This window comes from Phalaenopsis equestris, unplaced genomic scaffold, assembly GCF_001263595.1.
Source record: "Phalaenopsis equestris unplaced genomic scaffold, ASM126359v1 Scaffold000436, whole genome shotgun sequence".
In the NCBI taxonomy this organism is placed as follows: domain Eukaryota; kingdom Viridiplantae; phylum Streptophyta; class Magnoliopsida; order Asparagales; family Orchidaceae; genus Phalaenopsis; species Phalaenopsis equestris.
The window spans coordinates 857,017-878,433 of record NW_018164877.1 but is presented as its reverse complement, the minus strand read 5'-3'; the positions used below and the strand labels follow the sequence as shown (position 1 = coordinate 878,433).

The 21,417-nt window shown below is 36.4% G+C and overlaps 1 protein-coding gene across 5 annotated transcripts in view; it reads right to left on the bottom strand.

Moving 5' to 3' along the window:
• LOC110027705 (phospholipase SGR2) overlaps nt 1–21,417 on the bottom strand; it is an 87,410-nt gene that overhangs the window by 50,997 nt on the left and 14,996 nt on the right. For all 5 annotated transcript variants that reach the window (XM_020729231.1, XM_020729230.1, XM_020729229.1 and 2 more), the window contains one exon: nt 9,298–9,542. In XM_020729231.1, coding sequence (XP_020584890.1) covers nt 9,298–9,532 — 235 coding nt within the window. In that variant the 5' untranslated portion in view covers nt 9,533–9,542. The remainder of the gene's footprint in view (nt 1–9,297; nt 9,543–21,417) is intronic.

The window sequence follows — 21,417 nt, the reverse complement described above, 5'->3', positions numbered from 1 at the left end:
GTTTTACAAAATATTTATCAAACAGAATACAAAATAAGCCATGCTAAAAAAGAAAAAGGCATTTGATTATGCTAACCTACCACAGTAAAATAGCTTGCTTTTATGTTATTGTTAGCTAATTTTAAAAAAAAAATTAAGAGCATTTTCTAAATTATTTCCACCAATACTCTTGACCATCTAATGAAGGTTGGCGATAGGGTGGAGGCAACTTAGGTGGCTTTGGACCAATTTAGGGTAGAAGAAGAAAAGAGCCTAGAATTTTGATAATGTGGGCTGAATCTCTAATATCATTATTCCATTATATTCTCAACATGAAAATAAAATGATTATATAATTTATACATAATTTAAGAAATTGTAACAAATTTAGAATGTTAATAAAATAAAACAAACATTCTGACGAAAGAAAGTAATAAAAATTCTAAATCAAACCTAAATCTAAAAACCAAAAAAAAAAAAAATACTATTTATTTTGATTTCGAAGTACCCTATGAATGGTGCCATCGTAACACAATAGCTGTCAATAAAGTCATAGTGTTATAAAGCCCTTGCAAGTCTTTGATTGTGAACATAGTGTTAAAATGCTTGTAAATATCTCAGGACTGATTTCTAAAAACCAATAAAAAATACAAAATATTTCCATCATCCTGCCTAACTAGAAAAACATCACCCTCAAAGAAAAGATTGATCGTCAAGAATTCAACAGCCCTCAATACATCAAATCCCCTGATTCCTACTTCTCCCCTTTCCAAAACGAAAATGATCTGCAATAATTCTTATCATTTAGTAAAATCTATCATGATGAAAATAATTAAACTGCCAAATCTCATCTAGTTTGGATTGACATTTGTTTGTAGCTTTTGATTATTGCTTTCGGATTATTAAAATCATTTCAATATTTCAACTACTTGATAATTTAATTTTCTTCATGAAAAAAATTATGTTAAAAAGAACACAAAATAAGCCATACTAAATAAGCCATGTTAAAAAAGAAAAAGGCATTTGACTATGCTAACCTACCACAGTAATATAGCTTTGCTTTTATGTTATTGTCAGCTAATTTTAAAAAAAAAAATTATGAGCATTTTCTAAATTATTTCCACCAATACTCTTGACCATCTAATGAAGGTTGGCGACAGGGTGGAGGCAACTTAGGTGGCTTAGGACCAATTTAAGGCAGAAAAACAAAAGAGTCTAGAATTTTGATAATGTAGGCTGAATCTCTAAAATCATTAATTCATTATATTCTCAACATGAAAATAAAATGATTATATAATTTATACATAATTTAAGAAAATGTAACAAATTTAGAATGTTAATAAAATAAAACAAACATTCTGACGAAAGAAAACAATAAAAATTCTAAATCAAACCTAAATCTAAAAACCAAAAAAAAAAAAAAACTATTTATTTTGATTTCGAAGTACCCTATGAATGGTGCCATCGTAACACAATAGTTGTCAATAAAGTCATAGTGTTATAAAGCCCTTACAAGTCATTGATTGTGAACATAGTGTTAAAAAGCTTGTAAATATCTCAGGACTGATTTCTAAAAACCAATAAAAAATACAAAATATTTCCATCATCCTGCCTAACTAGAAAAACATCACCCTCAAAGAAAAGATTGATCGTCAAGAATTCAACAGCCCTCAATACATCAAATGCCCTGATTCCTACTTCTCCCCTTTCCAAAACGAAAATAATCTGCAATAATTCTTATCATTTAGCAAAATCTATCATGATGAAAATAATTAAACTGCCAAATCTCATCTAGTTTGGATTGACATTTGTTTGTAGCTTTTGATTATTGCTTTCGGATTATTAAAATCATTTCAATATTTCAACTACTTGATAATTTAATTTTCTTCATGAAAAAAATTATGTTAAAAAGAATACAAAATAAGCCATACTAAATAAGCCATGTTAAAAAAGAAAAAGGCATTTGACTATGCTAACCTACCACAGTAATATAGCTTGCTTTTATGTTATTGTCAGCTAATTTTAAAAAAAAAAATTATGAGCATTTTCTAAATTATTTCCACCAATACTCTTGACCATCTAATGAAGGTTGGCGACAGGGTGGAGGCAACTTAGGTGGCTTAGGACCAATTTAGGGCAGAAAAAAAAGAGTCTAGAATTTTGATAATGTAGGCTGAATCTCTAAAATCATTATTCCATTATATTCTCAACATGAAAATAAAATGATTATATGATTTATACAGAATTTAAGAAACTGTAACAAATTTAGAATGTTAATAAAATAAAACAAACATTCTGACGAAAGAAAGTAATAAAAATTCTAAATCAAACCTAAATCTAAAAACCAAAAAAAAAAAAAACTATTTATTTTGATGTCGAAGTACCCTATGAATGTTGCCATCGCAACACAATAGTTGTCAATAAAGTCACAGTGTTAGAAAGCCCTTACAAGTCTTTGATTGTGAACATAGTGTTAAAAAGCTTGTAAATATCTCAGGACTGATTTCTAAAAACCAATAAAAAATACAAAATATTTCCATCATTCTGCCTAACTAGAAAAACATCACCCTCAAAGAAAATGATTGATCGTCAAGAATTCAACAGCCCTCAAAGCATCAAAGGTCCTAATTCCTACTTCTCCCCTTTCCAAAACGAAAATGATCTGCAATAATTCTTATCATTTAGCAAAATCTATCATGATGAAAATAATTAAACTGCGAAATCTCATCTAGTTTGGATTGACATCTGTTTGTAGCTTTTGATTATTACTTTCGGATTGTTAAAATCATTTCAATATTTTAACTACTAGATAATTTAATTTTCTTCATGAAAAAAATTATTCAATAGCATCAATCTCAATGTCATCCCCAGATACTCTTTTGCTTTCATCCACAGAAAAAACTTTTTTAAGTTCTTCAATTATCATTAGTAAATCTTCTTCCTTCATTTTCTCAAAAAAAAATTTATTTGCTTAAATCCTATTTCTAGTACAGGACCTCCTCTGAAATTTAGTCTTCATCATCAAATCATCTGGTTTTTTAAGTTTGATCTCTTGATTCTTTAATATTCATGGTTTCAAAAAATTTTATGAAGCACGACACTTGCATCTGTTAATGTCAACTTCAATCTGATCCTAATTTTCAGCAATCATTAAAAGTCAAACTTTTTAATCATCAATTTATCTTTTCTGGAACAAAAATACACCATAAGAAAATATTGCATCCAAAGTTCCAGTACCAATTTGATGTAGGACAAATACAGCTTTCATATAGGGATCTGAGAATAATAACAATTAAATCGGACAGCCCCATGACAACATGAATCATTGAATCCTCCAAAAAAAGAAGGATGCTTTCTAGAGTTGTGTCAGTAATAGAAGCAGATGTAAAGCCTTCATTCATCCACTCATCACAAAAATTAAAACGATTGAAAGGTTTACATAGAACTTAGGAGTCAAAGTTAACTCATATAAACGTAGGTAAAATCTAATCATAACCATGCATAGAAGGAGATAAAATACAACATAAATTAAACCTAAAAAATGTAAAACAAAATCCTAAATAATGGCGAATCTAAAGTATCCAGGAACAGCGTCAAAATGCTAGACAGTCACAAAGCTAAAATGCCACTATTCTGAGTCCTACTAAGTGATTTCAGCATATCAACAAAATTGGTACCTTAGCTGAATCCACTTGTTCACGATCATGTTCCATTTAAATGACAATAAAAAACTATCTTGTCCTTGAAACAAAAGGGGAAGAAACAATTTTAAGAGATCCAGTAATAGATAAGCTACATGTACCATTATATAAATTATCTAGCACCATGTGTACTCGCCCAACAAATAATAATTCCTCTTTGATGATGGTGATAACTTTTGCTTAAACTACTGAAAATATTGAGACAGTTACTACACGATAACCCCCATGTCATTTTTTATATAAGGTGGTAATAATTTGTTAGATTTCATTTTGAAAAGGAAAATACCCACACACACACACACACACAAATATAATGTACATATATACACATGCATGCACGCACAACCACAACACAAATAAAAAATCTTTCATTCTGAGTCCCGAGAGTTCCTTGACTTTCAGCATGAAGACCCGTAGAGGGCTTGACAGCGCCTGATCTTCATGAATGATCCTTAGGTGAAGTGCCGAGTGAAAGGGCGACTGCTCAACGGGGATGCCAAGAGCAACCATCAACGAGTGAGTGACTAGGATGAAAAGGAATTGATCTGAACTCCCTTCTGCCCTTCACCCATAAAAGTTCGATACAGGAACCTCTTGAACCTCTTTCTCTTACGGATCGGATAAACCGTGGGAACCAGACCTCCTAGGTCAATTATGGAAAAACAGTTGGGACGAGGTATGGCCCTGACGACCCGCCCATTTACCCTTTATCTGCTCTAAATCAAGCTGTGAAGGTCACAGGGGCTATGAGACCTGATTCAGCATAGGAATTAGTGTTGGAAGCCCTAGTAGTAAGCAAAAAATGAAAAGTAGCCCCAAGCTTATGAAGAAGCTCAAGATAGCCTCAAGATAGCCAAGATGGATAAGCCAAGATGGATGGAGTAGGGCTAGTCTAAGACAAGACAGACCGATCTCTATTCCCCTGCTCGCGTTTATAAGGTTTCCCACTCACTCTATTGAGTGAGAGCCCATGTTGGGTTCTGTAAGGAAGCATCTCGATAGGTCCGCAACCTGTGTTGTGGTTGATGCCCCACCCGAGCTAGAATTTCAGACTTGATTTGTCGGTTCTTCGTCCGAGCGGCCCCGTACAATCCGGCCTGAACCTTTGGGTAGGCTCCGCAGGATCAACAACCATAGCTGCACGGAATACGGTAGAATTCCCCGGTACAGTCAATTGGGAAGTCCCTCCGAGGACAACTCCCATACAATTCTTGCGAGAGTTGGAGAAGCGTCTACGGGTAAAGCACCGTATCCATCCAACTACTTGTCACCTACGCTCCGCCATCCATTCCAAGTTTAGGGACCTAGGTTATTGTATCTCGATCAAAGAGCTGGCGAAGGGGATGAGCGGAAGAGGTTGTCTACAGGACGCGGTTCAACTAGCGGAGACTCTTGGAACAGGTGTCTTGAACTTTAAAATTGAATAGGCAAGGACCTATTCACTAACCAATAGAAGGAAGCAAGAGAACACGAAATTGGGAAGAATGAATCGTGATTATAAAGCTTTTATCATTTTTTATTGAGGAGACCAGCTAGAAAGTCTAATTTCATGTCAGTCATAACTGAAATGAACCACAAGGTGGGATGATAGAATTTTTTTAACACATAAAGATTATCTATTATGTGAAGGGGAATGAACAAAAAAATATGGAAAACATCAAAAAATTTATTCGACAAACAACAGAAATAAGTTGGAGCAAATAAACACGCTCATACAGATTGTTAGTTCAAATTAATTTTAATAGTGAGATTCAAACTTTAAACCTCCACTTCGAAGGCCAAAGAAAATATCACCCAACTAGGGTTTGATTAAAGCCTAATCTAAGACAAACAGACAATTTATGTACTCCTTGAACCCAACTTCAACTAAAACTTTGTGTAAGTGTATGTGTATGTTAGTGCATATATGCATTTACTAAATTATAACTATATGCATAAATACACACAGGCATAATGTTTGATCTGATCTTAAGCTACATTGATTTTATCGAGTTTCAATTCAAATTTACTTTCATTTAATATAAGCTTGCCTCATTAATCAGCTTATTGAATTTGATCCAAGCTCAAGACAGCTTAATTTTCAAGCGAACTTCAATTTTCAACCTAAATATACAAACTTTACTTCATCTATGAATTAAGAAATCATAAATATTACAAAATTTAATATTAAAAACAATGAACGGAATAGTTTTGGAGAGGGAGTCAATAAAGAAAAATTAATTTCAAAGTCTGAAAGTATGCAATTATAGCACAAATCTCATGATATGCCAGTCCACAACTCAATTAAGCATAAGCGTGGGAGTTCTCACCAATAGGTACATAATAAATAGCCCTCTTCTCACCACTTGTATTTATTCCAAGAAAGCCCCACCTAGGATTTGCAATAAAACTAATGCAACTTTAAAATGAGTGCACCAAAAAGACCACAGAGTGGGAATATTGCTACTTTGTTAAGAAGAAAGGTGGAGATACATTTTGAATAAGTCTTTCAATGGACTATAGGCGCAACTACAAATATATAATGTAAACTACTAATTGGAAAAATCTCATAAATATCAAATAAGATATTTTAGCAGTGGTTTACTAGTACAAATATTTTCTACCAAAAGACAATAATTCAAAAGCAAACCAACACATTATATCATTCTAAGTCTCAATTTTTAATAGCCATGCCCAGTTATCCTCACACACATTTCGCTGGACGATGGAATTATTCTTTCATCATGAAGATAAAGCATGGTATATTGTCAATTGGTGATGAATAAACAATTGGATCTAAAGATATAGGTGAAAATTATGACTGACCATTAAGTAATGTCGTAGATCCACTTTCAAATAATTATTAGCACATCACACCATAACCCAAGAGGATCACGGCTTTCAAAACTAAACTAATAAGGGCTTAGATAGGCTTCATTGCATAATAAAAAACTTTCCCTCATACCCCTTCATTTCATATTGGTAAGGTACTGGGTTTGCATAACTCCATCATAAAGCCATCAATCCTAATTTTATATTGGTTACATAACTCTCTCACAGCCCCAATTCCAAATCAATTGGGATCATCTAGTCATTACAAATTATGGGATATCATTATAACATGTGTGAGAAAAAGAGAAAAATTAGGAACTTCTATGGATTCAAAAACCAATGCATTAGGGGTTGTCAGCTTTGAGCAGAGAAGTTAGAAATTGGAAGCCTCCACCATGATTGCGGACAATACAAATTTTGATATAGCATCATGGGGATTACCTTCAAAGAATCCATCATTACTTCCAACTAACCACACAATAAAGAAGGTCCAGCATATAAGTTGAGAGGGAAAAAAGAGAGGTGAGGAAAGGAGCGAACAGAAATACTTCCTGATGATCTGCTCGATCTTACATCCATAGATCAATCCACATATTGTGCAAGTCTATGAGAACATGAATATGACCCAAGAGGACAACCAAACAATACTAAGTAGATCTCAATATGAGTACCAAAAGAGGTTAACCATGTACCCAAGAGGCCAAACATGATGTTGAGACATATTTGATGAACTCAAAGGAGAATAAAAAAGGGATTCATTATGCATTAATTTGTTTGTGAAAGCAACATTCACTGATTGGGACGATTTATCCGTTTCAGCTTAATTCAATGTTGATCAAGCTATAATCAATCAAAATATACCAGCCAAGTCAAAAGGTTGAGCGTCTCATGCAAATGGGTGTTTCGCCAAAAATATGCAAAAGAATTTCGTCAACAAATAAAGATCATAGCTGGACTGGTAAATCAAATGTACAAGTTATTTGGCTAAATGAATGATGATTATATTTCATATAATCAAGGTCAAATATAAGATCATTATTTGAGTGATGAACTTATTTTCATGTTACTATTATTCCATTTTATATGGCGTTTAAAGAATCAAATAGCTTAAAAGAGGAAGCCTGATCCAGAAGTAGTTCCACAATTAAATCTAAACTAATTAGGTCGTTAAGCTATAATGAAAATGCTAAATTACAACAATAGCGCATTGTGAAGCAATTATAATATAATATAACAAATACTACAATAAGTTTTAATCCCACTAAATGGGGTCGGCTATATGAATCTTTTTTCTTCATAGTTCTATTGAGAGTCATATTTTCATTTAATTCTAATAAATTAAGATCATTTATTATACAACATGACCAAATCTTTTTAAAATAAGTTGAATCTAAAACATCTACTCTCCTAATTGGATCATCAGATAAATGATGTTTAATGTGACCAAATCAACTAAGGTGACTCTCTCTAATCATGTTTGCCACTAGAGCCACATCAACCATTTTACGGATATATTTGTTTCGCATTTTTTCTCTAAGTGTAAAGTCACTCATCCACCTAAGCAGTCTCATCTTAGCAACACTTAATTTAATTCCATGTTTATGTTTTATAGGCCAATGTTATGCGCCATACAGAATTGTGGGTCTCGCCATCTTATTAAACTTTCCTTCAAGTCTAGGCGGTACTTTTCTATCCCACAATAGGCCCGATGCAATCCTCCACTTCAACCATCCAACTTGAATTCTACTAATAACCATCACTCTGAACAATAGACCCCAGATATCTAAAATATTCACTCCTTTTAATGACTTGATCACCCATTGTTAACACCCCACCACTAGACCTATTACTATTAAAACTACATTCCATGTATTCAGTTTTAGATCTACTCAAACAAAAGCCATTATACTCTAAAATTGATCTCCATAATTCAAGTTTTTCCTGAACTCTTCTTCTACTCGAATGAAAGCCTTTAGACTCTAATGTAACATAATGAATGAGAAAAAAAAATTCAATTCATATTAGTTTTTTTATGTATAACCATGTGCTATAAGAATACATCAAATAATTTATATATGGTCAAACTTTTACATCAACCAAAAATAATTGCTTTAACTAAAAGCTAACTTTTTTCTCATAAAATTCAATATCACAGCATTCTAAATCTAATATTAAAAACCCAGGCTCTCTAATAGGAAGATATTGATAATCATATGAAGTGGTAACATATTTGAATGACAAATAAAAAAGAAACATAAAACAGATCTAGCATAACTAAAATTAGATCATAGCTTAACTTGAATTAAATTATTCAATGGGAAAGAGAGAGCGTTGACATTTACTAGTATCCATTGATGATCTTTCTCTCCCTAAAATACCCAAAGATACCTATTTTAATGATCAAAAGCAAAGAAGGGATGTGCACTCCAAAGGTGGGATTGGTTGTTCTAGAATTTACTTCTATCTTATGCGGTGATAGCTCGATAAGAATAAAATATCGAAGGGGGAACAATCTGCCATTCAGTCTCATTGTGATCCTCCAAATTGAATGTTCTTCCTATTCTTCACAATTTCGTGGACAATATAGAACAAATATATTAGCATTATAACCAGTGTGGAAACATGATGCACATCAATAATTTAATTGCAGCAACCAGAGCAAAATGATAACTATAACTAGTACAAGTATAAACAATGTGCAAGAGTATCATATTATTCATATATTTATGTTTGCTCTAAAGAAACTTAAACCATAGTGCACATTTTCAACCATGAGATAATGTAGCCCATTTATATGGATAACTCACGTCTCTCAGCAAGAGGAATTTTGCAGAAATACCAACGAACATTTTCACCATCAGAAGGGCTCCTTGTCTGAGCACGGTATTTTTGGCGACCCTTGCATTGTTCAATCAAATCCTCCAACCTGGCTATGTTAGAAGGAGTGTTCTTTAACAAATCTGGAGAAGTCTCCACCTGATTAATTTCTGAGGACATTGCGCTATTCTCATGTTCCATCATAGAGACATTTGAATTATTCATCAAGATGGTCCTGCAAGAAGAATCAAAAGCGCTTGTGTTGAGAACTACATCTAAATACAAGGCTATCTGGACAAGCAGAATAATTGCAAGGAAAATTTTCATCGAATTGCCACAAAAACAAAACTAAATTTTTGGATCTCCAAAAAACAAATAAATTAAGAGAAGAAAATTTTAATTTACAGGGAGAACAAAGTAGATGCGGAAAAATGAGCAAGGCTTGATAAACAAAAAGTGAATCAAGAGGCCATTTGAAATAAAAATTAATTTAAACAAGAAACCTTAATTATTCTGAAAATGTTGTGAAACTCTGTTTGAAAGTTCATGTAGTTTTGGCAATTTTAGTGTTAATGTTTGAATTATGTTGAACACTCAAAATTTTTTGACAAAACAATAGTTCAGATTGAAATTATATGACAGTTCTGCACTTTCAGCAACAGCTTCGGAGCTTCCAAACATAGTTTCAGTCAAAACTTTAATAAAGAAAAAGGTAGCAGTTGAAACTGAGGAAGCCGAGATCTTTGGCAGTATGAGGACTGGCTTCAGCTAAAATTGATGAAAAACTAGCGGAAGAATAAATTTTTGCTGAAGCTTAAAACCATATTCTAACATATTGAAAAGACAACATTACAAAATATTTAATGGCGCCGTTTTTCCTCCTACAACAAATTCTTCACCAAATGGCTAAAAATTAATAAATTGAAGCATTGTAATAGCGTATCAGTGGTACTGCCCAATTATGCGAATAATCAAGCACAGAGTTCACCAAGTAGGATAACAAATATCATCATCATCAACGTCATCATCCCATAAAATACCCATCATACCGGACAAAGCCCAAACCACGATAAGAAAGTAAATTCGAATAGGGTTACAATGACGACTCCTCAACATAAACAATACAAACATGTAAACGGAAAAGACAACGACGACGCTGCAAAAAATACAAAAAGAAAGCAACACAAAACACAAAAATGGCTCTCTAGGAAGAGAGCGATGGATCCATGAGGGCAGGAAGCATAGCCACCAGAACATGAGCATTGTGGACTGGACAGCAGTTGGAAGGCGCTTGGGGCGGACTGGACAGTAGTTGTAAGGTATTGAGACGCTGGACGGCGGTGGGAGAAATCTGGTGGGCGGGGCAGTGGTTGGAAGGATGGAGAGCACGGTAAACAGAGAGAGCCGGAGATTGGAAGGAAGAGGGAGAGTAGAGAGGCAACTCGTTCCCAACAGAGATCGGAGGTAAGAGAGAAAAGAGAAAGACAAACTGTTGCAAATGGAGAGAGCGCGAGAGAGGAGCAATTGAGAGATGCGATCAAGAGAGACGAGGGTAGAAGAAAAGTGAGAGAGAGAGCAGCGGTGAGAGGTAAGCGCGAGGTGATAGGTAAGTACTAAGTTCGCGAAAAAACGTGGGCCACTTGGTCGAACCCCCGGCCAGCGTTTAAGATAGATTATTAAAAAAAGCAACTATGTCGTTGTTTCCGAAAGCTTCATTCGCCGTTTTCAAAATGCGTCGCGCCAAATAAGCTGCCCCGAACGGGCCCTAAGTGGGCTTGCAGATTCATAAAACCAACTCACAATAAATTGTTAAGGTAAACATTGTGAGTATATTAATTAATAGAATAATGCAACCACTTATATGAGATCAGGAAGAAATTTCCTTTCGTTCAAATTTAAAAAGAGTCATAACTAGATTTTAAAATAACACTGGATCCACGGCCATTACCTTTGCATCTATAACAATCCAAGAATTTATAAATGGCAGCTTTCCATCTATGATAATTCAGTAATATTTCATTTTTGCAGTATAGCTAATTATAGATTCCATAAAGAAAGACTAATTTTCAGGTTTATTTCTTACCTAATTATTTGTTGTTATACCTATTAATGTACAACATTTTTTTACAAATAAGAAATATTTTAGGTCATTTTCAAAAGACTCAAAATCGCGAGCTTGCCTTACCGTCGTATGATTCCCTTTTCTAACTAAATCTTCCTCCCGGATCATAAAAATTTTTATGATCCGACGAAATGATCCGAAGAGGAGAGGAATCGAAAAGATATGATATACGACAAAAGTTATACAAATAAATTTAAAAAAAAAAAAACAATGAGGGCTTATGTAAGATAATCTTCGAGTGATAATTCAAGGATGTACATCCAAAAGATATCGGATTGAAATATCTTGAAACACAATCCGCGAAATGAATCCCTACATAAGTCACCCATGTAACCAGAGAGCCAAGTTTTTATGTTTGTTACGGATTCAAGAGTACTCCCAAAGAAACGTATCCATCAGGTCAATTACATCTTTAGGAATGCTCAAAAATACTGTCGATAAAGAGTCTTGCTTACATTATTTATGATATCCAGTTAATTGAAAAATCAAAGGATTTTTATCATCTCAAGCGGGAGAATCTCGATGCTTTCGATGGCTACACCGGACTATAGGGCAAAGGGTGAATCACCGTATCCACTACTGGCGGCAGCGCCTAGTCACGCAGGGCCCACGAGACAAGATCAACGATATTTCAAAAAAATGACATAGCTCAAAGGAAGTGTCAAAGGGAAGGAGAGAAATCCTTAAACAAGTAAAGGTAGTTGAGTCTGGATAACATGGATCTGTCATTTCAAGTTACAGAGACCCTAAGTCTACCTGGTCGTGAAGATAGTCGACCCAACCCGATCAGAAACCACTTGTTACTAATCCATGAATTGTGTCATCCAAGGGAAACCTGGTAGCTCTAAGGTCTGAGAAAAAAAAAACCTGTAATCTCTTATGACCCTATAAGTGGTGGAAAAGGTGAAAATGAGATTTATATTCGTCAATTAAATGAAAAAGATACTGCTGGAATGAAAGAGGAAGGAGGTTCGGCTACAGAACAGGAACCGTCCCACAAATGACTTATTCCCAATCTGGGTCGGGGACACTCTAGTTGTGTTAGACAACTTCTTAGGTAGAAATCTTATGCAATTGAAGGAGCACGGGGGCTCCTCCTCAATACATGTAGAATGATGCAATTATTTGCAATTCAATTTAAATGCAGAGGCTCCATTAGGGATGCTTGGGAGATATTCATACAATGCAGCCTATTTTAAAACCGGCTTGAAGGCCATACAAGAAAGTAAATCATAAAATAATGCTCATTTTAAAGTTGGGATATTTTAATCTTAAATTTTAATTTATCTTGATTTTTTTATTATTAGGATTTTTGCAAAGGATAATTTAGATCATTAAATAGCATAGATTGTATTTTTGTATGAGCCCAAACAAGCCACAATCAAGAAAGAATAAATGGCAAGCATACTGCGCAAATTAAATCAAGCCAAATGAATATATAAAAGGTCCGGCTCTGCATATACATGTCTAATCTTAAAGCTATACACCAATAAGAAATTTGTACGAGACACAAGCAAGCTGCTCTAGGTCTTTGTCATTTGATTCGGTGTGTCAATGCCTCGAAACCCGTGCTCGTACATTATTTTCGATACAGACTCCTTAAAGACTCTAAACAAATACATTAAAAAGTTTAAAAAGTCTCGACCTGCAGAAGAGTTAGTACGAGTTATATTCATGCAACGAACAATGAGTCATTTCTGGCGGGAGGGGAGCTTAATAGCACCTAAAAAAAGAGAGCTTTTAAATCATTACTTACTCCTCCCTTTTTTTTATCTAATTTAGGTAAGGCTCCCTGCACAAAAAACCACCCCTAATTATACTAGTAAACATACAAAGGCAGCACACAAAGAATGTTTGGCTATGGCACAAACCAAAGAACAATAATCAGGACATCAAAAAGACTACATAAGCATCCTAGTCTTAGCCTAGCAAATCATCTATCGCTCGGGTTGTCAACTTGGCTTGTTGTTCGCAAATAGCTCGCCTTCAGCTCGTTAAGCACCTCGTGTTCGGCTCATTCGTTAAGCTTAAGAAGTGATTCGAACACGAATAAATTTTTAAGCTCAAAATATAAACGAGCAGAACAAGAACAAATATTTGTCTGCTCTTGTTTGGCTCGAATTGGCTCGAAAAGAAATAAATATAAATATATTTAGATACATACCACCCAATTATTATATCGCATAAGAAATATATTTTCATTTTGGACATTTACATACATACCACCCAATTTTTTTTACCTGACCCAGCTAGAACCAATCTGATGCTTCGAAAAACAGCATGTCATTTGGGGCAGCAGTGTTATTTGTGTGTTTTTGGCAGCAATAACATCGCAATAACATCACAATAACAACGCAATAACAAATCAAATTTACTCGAATAAAACCGCCGCCAAAAACACGCCAATAACACCGCGGGTTATCTCAAATAACATCACAATAACACCGCAACAACACAGCAAATTAACTCGAATAACACCCCCGCAAAAATACGTCAATAACACTGCAGGTTATCACAAATAATACTGAAACAACACTCGAATAATACCGCAAATTTACTCGAATAACATCGCCACAAAAAACACTCCAATAACACCACTGCTTACCTCAAATAACAGCGCAATAACATCGCAAATTTGCAGCAGCTGTGTTTTTGCGGTGTTATTCCAGTGTTATTTGAGGTAATTTGCGATGTTATTGGCGTATTTTGGCGGGGGTATTATTCGAGTTAATTATGATGTTATTGCGGTGTTATCATGGTGTTATTGTATTGTTATTTGAGGTAACCTGCGTATTATTTGTGTGTTTTCAGAGGTCGTGTTATTTGAGAAAATTTATGATGTTATTGCGGTATTATGCAGACGAAAAACACACAAATAACACCGCTGCCGCAAATAATATTTTTTTATGATTAGTTATGAGCACTATTAATATTTTTATTATGTAAAACTTTGTATGAAATTTGCTCTTGAAAGTTTTTTTGGTTAATCAAAGTTTAGTGGTTAAAAGTAAATTAATAATAAAAAATTAAATAAAATTATTATTTTATTCTTATTTAAAAAAGTAATTATTATAATAATTTTATATTCTAATGAGTCAATTTTGAGTCGGACACCAGTCGAATACGAACAGGAGCTGAACACGAACATAGTTTACGAGCAATTTCGAACACGAGTCAATTTAGAATACGAGTCAAATTCGAACGAGCTGAACTCGGCTTGTTTACAGCCCTATCTACCGCATGACGCCCTAGTCATAGCATCTAGTTGTTTGCAAGGTGCAGGAGTGAAGGCTACTGCATGACTTTGACGGACATCGGCTCATCCTAATGATCCAAAGTGTCTTATGTATATCACCCAAAAAGATTTCAAAGAGAGTCTCACATATGGCCTATTTTTATTAATTGTATCATTTTAAAATAAAATAGATATCATAAGCTGAGAAAATATAATATTTTTTTTTATTATTTTAAAAATAGAACCACTAAATGGGAGTTCGTAACATGCAATGTGACGTACGCTAGAACTCTTGGACCCTTAACACAGTCATACGTATGTTGATCCTGATACAATAACTCGCATTGATCACCCAGATTTACTCGACAAGCAATGCTCGTTAAAGCATCGTGACCAACAACGGGTCACTCACCTAGTGAGTCCGGATTGTTATCAAAATATGAAGGGAATGCGCATGCAAACATAAAACAATATCCAACATATCGTGATAACTCGATCGAGGTATGAGCAATCAGGACGGACGTCGAAAGGCAATTTAAATATTATTCAAAACGCAAATGACAAAAGTAAAGTGATATAATATAGTGCATACATGTGCATTCAATGGGTTCCATGGCTTTAAAGCATGACCCGAATTGAACACACAACATGAAATGCTTACATTTCATGTGGGATGCCTCAAACTGCAAATGACAAACTTATGACAAATACAAAGTGAAATAATCTAATGCATACATGTTGTGCGCTCAATGGGTTCATTGGCTTTAAAGTATGGCCTAAATTGAACACAACATGAAATGCTTACGGCATTCATGTGTGATGTCATAAGAGATGAGGTGGCGTGTTGTCTCTATAAAAGAATCACACACCGTCGGGCGGCGGGCTAGCCACCACTCACCAAGGATATGCAAATATCGAGCCATGCACAAATGGCGACATAGATGTGCGGCGATACTACAAGTGTCGGTGCTCAAGGAGACACCATGTGCAAGCAAATGTCAAAGGCAAAAGTAGACTTTTCATGCAATAGTCTTTAACATATCACATAACATTTGAAAATATAGTTTTGTTATGCGCACATGAACATGAATTCAAGCAATGAACATGGCATGCAAGAAACGTGAAGGCTGGTGTAAGGAATGCGCCATGCAAATGAGGTTCGCCAATTGACCCGTTGGAACGACCGGAGACGATTGACCAAGTATTAAGACCAACAAAGTCACAGGGTCGGGTTGGCCAACCAAAATGATCAATCGATCAGATAGTCAATCGAACCAAAGTGGTTGATTGATCATGTCAGGGTGACGGATCGAACCAAAATGGTTGGTTGATCGAGTCGAGGCCGATCAGACCCACACATGCAAAATATCACATACAGGACATCATGTAGGACATGCAAGCAAATGTAAACCAACATGTTTGATAGCAAATTTAAACTCAGCCAAGCATTCTCACATAGGACCCTAGGCTTTGATTTATGGATGCATAGAGAATCTACATCCAAATTTGGCGAATGAAGTGAGGGATTTTCTTCAATTCTATTAACAAAAATCCTTCACGGCTTAGAGAATGAAGTAGCCAAGGGGATTTTTTCATCCTCCAAATTCCATGTGCTCCAATCTCTCCAAAGAAGATTGGAGCTACCAAAATCGTAGGAAATTCGGAATCCGACCTTTTGGATCAATGATCTAGGGGAATAGTAGAAGATTGCTCTGAGATTGTAGGGAGATTCAACGAATAAGCTTCCTTTTAAAAAAATAAAACCCAAGGGCTGATATATTAAAGAGAAATATACAGATAGGTTGTATGGGTGGGCCTAAAAATAGGCACCCTACCCACACGGTACAACACACACCAAAAAGTGAAAAAAAAAAAAGGGGTACATATAGAAATAAAAAAAAAAAAAAGCCCAAAACCACCATGGCGCTGAAGAAGTGAGGGTCATCTCACTCTAGTCCTGCCTCTGGCTCTAATTTTTAGAAGGGATCCAGCAAGCAGATTAGTAAAGTGCGTACCATAACCCAAAGTAACCAAAGTATCATCCATAAGACTCCTGAGCTCTAGTAGATCTTCATTCTTCTTCTTCCTCCTGGAAGTGTAAACATGTCATTCCTCCTCCGAAGAATCAGTCTGATGGGGTGGTAGCGCTGAAGTAAAAGGAATACCAATCGTAGTACCCACAATAGGCTCTAGTATATGTGAAGTATAAGTTGCCTCTACACAGGATGCTTCCTGAAGAAGTAGAGTTGCGAGGCACTCCTGAATATCAGTCTGAACGCTATCATTTGTAGGTAATAGTTAATCACTATTGTTTTCTATGGGGTTTGAATGTGTCAGCATCACATCGGTCGCAGTAACAGTAACAGCAGTGTCATTGGGGGTCCTCAGGGGCAACAGGCACCAACAAACACTTCCTGTCTGGTAGTATCCTCCCCAGATGGAACTAAAATATCCAAAGCAGTGGGGTTAAACTCATCCTTATTCACTTGAACCTTAGTTTTCAAATTAGGATGGAGTTTGTGGCATTTATCAAGGATATGACCAAACATCTTACAGTGGGTACAATATGGGGGTCTGTTTTTCATGACGATTTGTTGTCAATATCTATTGTGGGTTGTGCCCAGCCAGACTTTAGTAACATCCGGTAAATTAATATCTCTTTCCACAAGTACTCTGGCCACCGAGGGTCTGGTTAGGTTGAAAGTAGACAGATCTAGCTTCAAAGAATCCCCTAGTTAGACCCCAATAGAGTAGAGAACCTGATAGTGAAAAAAAAGCAGCTTGAAACCAGGTAAACTAAACCATACTGATACAGTGGGATTTTCATGATTTGGGTCGAAATCAGGAGACCACTTGAGTAACTTCAATGATTTTCCTGCGATATTAAGATATTTCTTGCAGAAAATTTTGGTGTAGTCTTCAGCCATTGTTAGTTAGATAAACACATGTGTCACATCCATAAGTCTCAGTTTCCACTTGACTACTGGCTTAAGATCACTCTTTCTGATAGCATCCATAAGTGGGTGTCCCCACTGAAACTTTCCAATAAGAGCAAACTTGAATTTTTGCGTCATGGTAGAAACTTCGGAGTCAGAGAAAAAGATTGTCGCTTTTCTGTCTTTCCTACTTCCCTTATCAACAAAAGGACAATCAACTGTATCATCGCGACATTCCTTATAACTTGAGGGAAATGTCACCGCGGACTCCACCTGAGGGTTACCCACCACGTGGGCAAAGGAGACCTTTGTCGGTTCAGCCAAAGAAGAATGAAGTGTCATCAGAGCAAGGGGATGTGTCAATTGTCACCTGCAGCGAGAAGCGTCGGGCTGGAGAGAAAGACGGGCCAGACGCAAAACAGAAGAATTGTTGTCGGGCCGGAGAGAAGCACGAGCGCAGACGCGAACAGAAGAAGCGTCAAAACAAAAGGAAAGAACTGTCGGGAGCCGAAAGCAGAAACGCAGCGTCGAAACTGGACGCCGACGCAGACGCGAGTCAATCTGCGAAGCAGACGCAGACGTAAACCAGAGCAAGAGTCGACAAAACGAGCTGCGAGCCCCTCTCCTTAGAGCGAGCGGTAGAATCAAATGCGAAGGCAATCTCCATTGAAAACCCTAGCAAAGCTCGAGCTTTCGACCGCAGCCGACATCGTTATTATCAACGAATAAGCTTCCTAACCTAACGACTTTCTCTAACATAGAGTCCTAAACTTAGTTAAACTTAGTTTTCTGACAAAGAATCTAGGGGACTCGCTAGAAATGAAGAACAAAGGGTTTTAGAAAATTTTCACCTTCGCGATATTTGGAGGTGTGTTCACTCTTTTTCAAGCTCCTTCATCACACGTGAAGTGGTCGACCTTCCTTTCCTCTCAAGGGCCTTGCAAGGCATACAACGAAAGTGTGAGAGCCTGCAAGTTATACAAATACTCATAATAAATAACATAGCATTGCAAATAGGACTAGCACGTACCTTTGCGAGGAGGTTGTTCATTTCAGACTTAAAAGGAGAGCCAATAGGTCGAGATATCACCGAGGGGGTTTTCCTCGAAATAGGGAGCCCCAACGGGAAGCCAAGCCAAGAGAGGGAAAGTTGGTTGGAAGAGTTTCATCAGGGAGGAGGCAATGAGCAAATGGGGCATGCCGGTGAGGGCATGTCGGTGAGGGCACGCCCGCAAAGGTTTAGACGAGACCAAGAGACGGACTGTGCGAGCATGAGGTGGTCGGCCTAGTGCATCACCTGAAAGAGAGGAGAGCAGACCTGCCAGGGTGTTGTCAGCGAGAGAGGTGGCCAACAAAGTCGCTAATTTCTAATTTCAGCCACAAATCCAGTTGTTTACCCTCCTCCATCCTCCTCCATGGTAGGAACAGTGTCGAAGGAGAAAAAAAAAGGGAGTTTGGGTCTCTGTGTGACGCGATCCCATCATTGCCTTCCTCAGCAATAGGAGCATGGAAAGCTTTCAACTGAGGTGGTAAGTTCAGCTAGAAAGGGATAGTGGGAGTTGGCCGACGGCGTCAAGAGAGGCTGTCGGCAAAAGGACAGTTGACGACTCGAGCGATCTAGCAAAATTGAGAGAGGGGCAAAGGTTTCCCGCACGCACCAGGAGGGCTTGGCTACCGTGACGCCAGCAGGCGAGAAGAGGGGATGTTGATCGCGTCAGCCGCGAATGGGGCGGCTAAGATATTGTTCACGTAAAAAAAGGAGCAATTCAGCACCTCGATTTAGGGATTTTATCCCTTTATTGTTATTTTATTATTTGTTTAATTTCTTTTAAGTCTAAATGTCTCGATTTTGTGCATTATTGGCCCGTGCATGAAACCCCAATCGATAAAGTTGTCCTCCTTATGCATAGTCGGTGTTCTGGACTAGCTTGCGCAGACCTTTCACGAGCTGAGTTCATATGGATGAATTCAGCAACAATCGAGCCAATTTGAGTCTGATTAACGCGCAAAGTAGTCCTCTCGACGGTCTGCATCATAAGACATCAAAAAGTGATGCCAACAAGAGAGAATAAAATTCAATCATAAAATACATCTTTTTTTACACTTTTCTCATTTTTTTTCTAATTTTCAAGGTATTAAAAACAAAAAGATTCTACTCCCTATAAGACCGACAAGCCATTGAACATAGAGTCTCTCGCCAAGCCAACAACTTGTTCACAAACACTAAAAGCCAATATTTGTCCAGCAAAAATTGCAAAAACGTATGACACGAATCAACAATTAAAAATACGTGATTGCTATTACAAAAGTGTTAGCCTCAAGAAGCCAACAATTTAAATTATAGAAATCAACCTCAAAATGAAATATCCATGATAAAATTTTACCCAAAAAGTTTACAAAAAGAGCCAACAATAAAGATAAATCTCAATATTCTCTATTCCTAGTTATAGCCATCCTGACAACAAACTAATTACCAAGCAAATGCTTATTATAGAATATCATCAAATAAGCATGATAGTTGAAAAAGGTAAATGTGCATGTGCCTTTATTACGAATGAGAAGAAAATTACTACATGAATAATAGATTCAGGAGCATTAGATCATATGACAAGACAAAAATAGCTTCCACAATTGAAAATGAACACTATTTAGAGTAGTCAGAATAAGTTTTGCCATTCTCTCAAGAGTGACTTTTAACCATATGTTGCTAATGTATAATCCGGATTAAACTTAAGGCCCGTTTGAGGTAGCATTTTAAGCGCGGTGCGTTCTGAAAACATGGTTGGGTCCGTTTAGAAACAACGACGCGATGGCGTTACTAAATAATCTATGCTAAAAAGCAGTCGCGGGTTCGACCCACGGCCCCTGTGTTCCTCTCCCGCGTCTCTTCTGCCTCTCTCAACACTGTGGCTCTCTCTCTCTCTCGTGTTTCTTCTGCCCTAGCTACCTCTCTCGACCGCTCTCGCAAAGTTCTTACCCCGCTGCCTAGCTATCTCTCTTGTTTCTCTCTTGTGCATCTCTCGCACCTCTCTCTGATTGCACTTTGTCTTTCTCCTCTCTATATACCCTCTGATCTCTAGTTATTGTGCATTGTATGTAATTTTTGTTCTCATTTTCGATGGAATGGCTTTCACTTTGCGATTTGTGGCTCTCATTTGCGGTATGCAGTGTTTTGAGATAATTTTGTGGAATCGACCTTAAGTTTTCTCATTTTCATCTCTGGTATTGTGACAATTTTGTAGATTTTGCGAGTTTTACGATTTGTAGGGTTCTATGGAATGGTGTTTCGGGTGTCATGTATGTAGATAGCACTTTTCGAGTGCTTTGTATATAGATAACACTGTTTTGGATGCCCTGTATGTCATCGCCTCAATTGAAAAATGGATGAAATAAGGAGCTTGATTTGTAAATAGCATTGTTTTGGTGTCATGTATCTCACTACCTCAATTGAAAAATATGGATTGGAAGAAAGATTTTTTTCGAGTGCCTTGTATGTAGATAGCACTGTTTCGGGTGTCTTGTAGGTAACCAATGAGAATTTGAAAAATATAGGTGTCCAATAAGTAATTTTTCGGGTGCTTGATTTTTAAGAGAGAATTTCAAAATAATGGAGTCGTGTTTTATCTTTACCTCTAATTTTTTAGTGAAAATTTGAAAATTAGATGAAAGAGAGTGCTTGATTTGTAGATAGCAATATTTCATGTGCCTGTATGTAATTGTCTTAGATGAAAAATATGGGATGGGGTTCTATGATTATCTTTGATGTTTGTGTGAGAATTTGAAATTTTGATGAAAGAGGGTGTTGATTTTGGTTGTA